Source organism: Sinocyclocheilus grahami, unplaced genomic scaffold (assembly GCF_001515645.1).
Source record: "Sinocyclocheilus grahami isolate Dianchi unplaced genomic scaffold, SAMN03320097.WGS_v1.1 scaffold77.1, whole genome shotgun sequence".
Classification (NCBI taxonomy): Eukaryota; Metazoa; Chordata; class Actinopteri; order Cypriniformes; family Cyprinidae; genus Sinocyclocheilus; species Sinocyclocheilus grahami.
Window position 1 is genome coordinate 2,238,216 of NW_015505256.1, and position 3,443 is coordinate 2,241,658.

General features: G+C 35.5%; 1 protein-coding gene across 1 annotated transcript in view; it reads right to left on the reverse strand.

The window, feature by feature from the left end:
* The window catches only part of LOC107586085 (calpain-1 catalytic subunit-like), a 13,732-nt gene extending 10,684 nt beyond the window's left edge, over window positions 1–3,048 (reverse strand). Inside the window, exons 1-2 of the mRNA XM_016273322.1 lie at window positions 2,926–3,048; window positions 1,224–1,470 (exon numbers count right to left, since the gene is read on the reverse strand). Of these exons, the coding sequence (XP_016128808.1) occupies window positions 1,224–1,469 (246 nt within the window). The 5' untranslated portion in view covers window position 1,470; window positions 2,926–3,048. The remainder of the gene's footprint in view (window positions 1–1,223; window positions 1,471–2,925) is intronic.
* Window positions 3,049–3,443: the final 395 nt, after the last annotated feature.

Here is a 3,443-nt window from a genome sequence, read left to right on the forward strand (position 1 = left end):
TGTTGGGGGGGGCGGGGGGGGGGGGGGGCTCAGTGTATGGAAGAGTGTTATTTTAGCATCATTAGGATACTATTGCAGTTGAATAATAATAGAAGTTTTTATTTTTGTATTTTGTTTTCATTGTAATTTTAAAGTTTTCAGAATTTTGTATGTATTTTTCATTTTTGTTAGATTAGTTTTTGTTAATATATCGATATAGTTTAAAACAAATTTATTTCAGTTTTAGTTGTATTTATTTTAGTACATCAAAAATATAGTAAATAATAATAATAGTAAATAAAAAAGTTGCTTTGTCAGCTAGCTGAGATAAAATAAGTTTAAGCTATTTTATTTCAGTTAACATTAAGTAAAAATTTTTTTTATGGTTTTAGTTTTAGTTAACTATAATAACCCTGGAATTGAAAATAAGATATTTTCATGTATTATAAAAAAAAAACAAAGACAAGCTTTGGAATGACTGCCAAAGAGAAACATACTCATGTTGCCAGATGAGATGAAACATATTCTATGTTGCCAGAGAAACATACTCATATTCCATAAGGAAATAACAATGAGCCATATACATGAAGCCACCTTAGAGGAGGAATAACGTGTACTCTGATTAAGTGTGTCTACAGAAACATCCATGTGTATGTGACTTTATAAACGGGACAACAGCTACAATAGAGAGAAAGGAGGGGTCAGTGCAGTTATAAACATTCTGACTATGAACTGCAAGGATTGGGTGGGTCATGTCAAGTCAAGTCAAGTCACCTTTATTTATATAGCGCTTTTAACAATACAGATTGTGACAAAGCAACTGAACAGCATTAATTAGGAAAATAGTGTCAATAATGCAAAATGACAATAGTAAACACTCATTTTTCAGTTAAAGACAGTTCATCATTGAATTCAGTGATGTCAACATCCAGCTCAGTTTAAATAATATCTTTGCAATCATGTCAACGATATCGCCGGAAATGAAGTGTCCCCAACTAAGCAAGCCAGAGGCGACAGTTGTCATGTGACACTCAAGACTGAAGTGATGGCTGCCTGCTGAAAATTCAGCTTTGCCGTCACAGGAATAAATTACAAATTAACATATTAAAACATAAAACTTGTTTTGAATTGTAATAATATTTCAAAATTTTACAGTTTTTACTGTATTTTTGATCAAATAAATGCAGCCTTGTTGAGTATGAAAGACTAAGAGGTAGTGTAAAAAGAAAATATTTTCCCCTCACCATAGGGCGCATCCACTCCACACCACGGGTTTTGGAGGAATATGGGGCAAGTTCTTTGAAGCCGAGAGAGGGTGGTTCGGCAGGGAAGCAGGGGTCTTCAAACAGGTAGCCCCCTTCCAAACACTCCTGTTTGAGGGCCTCAAAGTCCTGGTTCTGGAAGTGTAAAGCCTGCTCAAAAGAGCCCACGCCATCTGCCTTTAGCCTGTTAGCACTGATCTGTGCCGAGATTCCTCCATATGAGAACATGCTGGAGCCGTGAGATGCAGAGCGGGTATAAATAGCAAAACTGATAGCAAAATTATTCATACTCAAATACTTAAATATCTTTGTGTAGACACTGAGTACATTGCATTGTGTTTTGGATAATAATAATAATAATAATAAAAAGACAAACAAAAAACTCTTTAATTGACATGTAAATGCAAATTATGCACACTTGCTTTCAGAAGACCATACACTCTGAGAAAAAAAAAAGTACAAAGCTGTCACTGGGGCTAAAAATGACATCTTCGTACCGTATTTACCCCTAAATAGTACACATTAGTATCTTAAAGGTACATATTAGCACTTTAAAATTACATATTAGTACCTTTTAAAAGGGTACTGCCCTAGTGACAGTTGTACCTTACATTAAGGTTTATGGGATATCATCACCATGACCAAAACAATGAATACCGTGTGTAAAAAAATATGTTAAGTATTTTTAGTACTTCGTGGTTGTTAAACATTCAACTCGACAGTTGGTAATTGCAAAAATGGCCCCAAAAATATTTAGTTCAGAGAAAAGTTGTGCATCCTTTGTTTGCAGACGCTACTTACTTTTGATATTTATTTTCTAAGGCAATTTTACTAAATATTTTAACACTAACTTTAGTGTCCAAATACAATTTGGCTCCGCTGAAGGCTGTGGGCATCCGTAAGATTGCTAAAAATTACTTTAAAATATTATTCCATATCAATAAGGTTAAAAATGCAAACAAAACAGATGCAGAAGTTCTGGTGTTAAATGCAGTCTTTGATAACTCTGATGAATGCTGCACTGTTTGTAGACTCATAATCTGCTTTACAAGAATCTCACTCCATTTTTAGACTTAAATATTGGTATGGCAAATCATTTTATGTATAGACTGTCACAGCATTAGCATCATATTTCTCTTATCTCTCTGTATCAATGACTGCATTGTGCTGCTGGCCTCAAAACTCTCAACAGACTGAGGGCCTCCCATTCATTTCAACACAAATCACACGGAGTGTATCATCACAATCTGCATTGTATTTAAATAAGCGAATTAAAACTAAGAGAAATCCACCACAGAACCGTTTTTAAACCACAATCATAATATGTAACATTTTAAAAACACTTTTAGTGGCGATTTGTTAAGTGCCTATATGGTTGTTCTGTACATTATTTCATTTCTAAAATGTATGGCATGCCATTTAGTCGTAACTCCATTCTACCTTCGCAAATCACTGCGGTTCATTTAATGATTCATTTCAACTGCATTTTCGAGCGACAGTACATAAGCCTAATACGTTTTCAAGCTTCAATACGAGCATAACATGCATATCTGACACTGAATAATGTGTTCAATGCGACACACTAACAGCAGGCCGACGGAGTCCAGCAACACGGACAGAAGAGAACGAAATAAATCTCGACAGGATTCACTGAGGGCAGAAATACAAGAACCGCTAAACTTGCCTTGCAACTGTGTCCTGACAGTCTCTTCTCTGTGTGGGATGTGAGATATATACAGTTTTATTCTCCCGAAAGATAAGCGCTGCACTAGTGTATTAAAGCTTCTGTGTGTGTCCAGACAGAGTCCAGAGGAGGCGGAGCGATAAACACCGAGACGACAAGTGCACTTGTCACGAGATACCGGTAAAGTGCTTTACAAATAACGGGTCCGTATTATGGTGGATTTGAGAGGATCCCTTACCCTTAGGAAAAAGACGTTTATTCAAGTGTGCTATTAGTATACTTCTTTTAAACTAAAAAATAGGAAAGTATACTTTGTCTACTTTTTATGTACTTCTATCTATAAATAAGTATATATTCTTTTTACATTCTTTTATGCATCATATCACAGCATATGTTATTTGTATCAAACAGTACACTCTAAAAAATGCTGGGTTAAATATAGCCCAGTGCTGGGTTAAAAAGGGACAAGCCCAGCTATTGGGTTGTTTTGACCCAGCGGTTGGGTCAAAACAACCCAA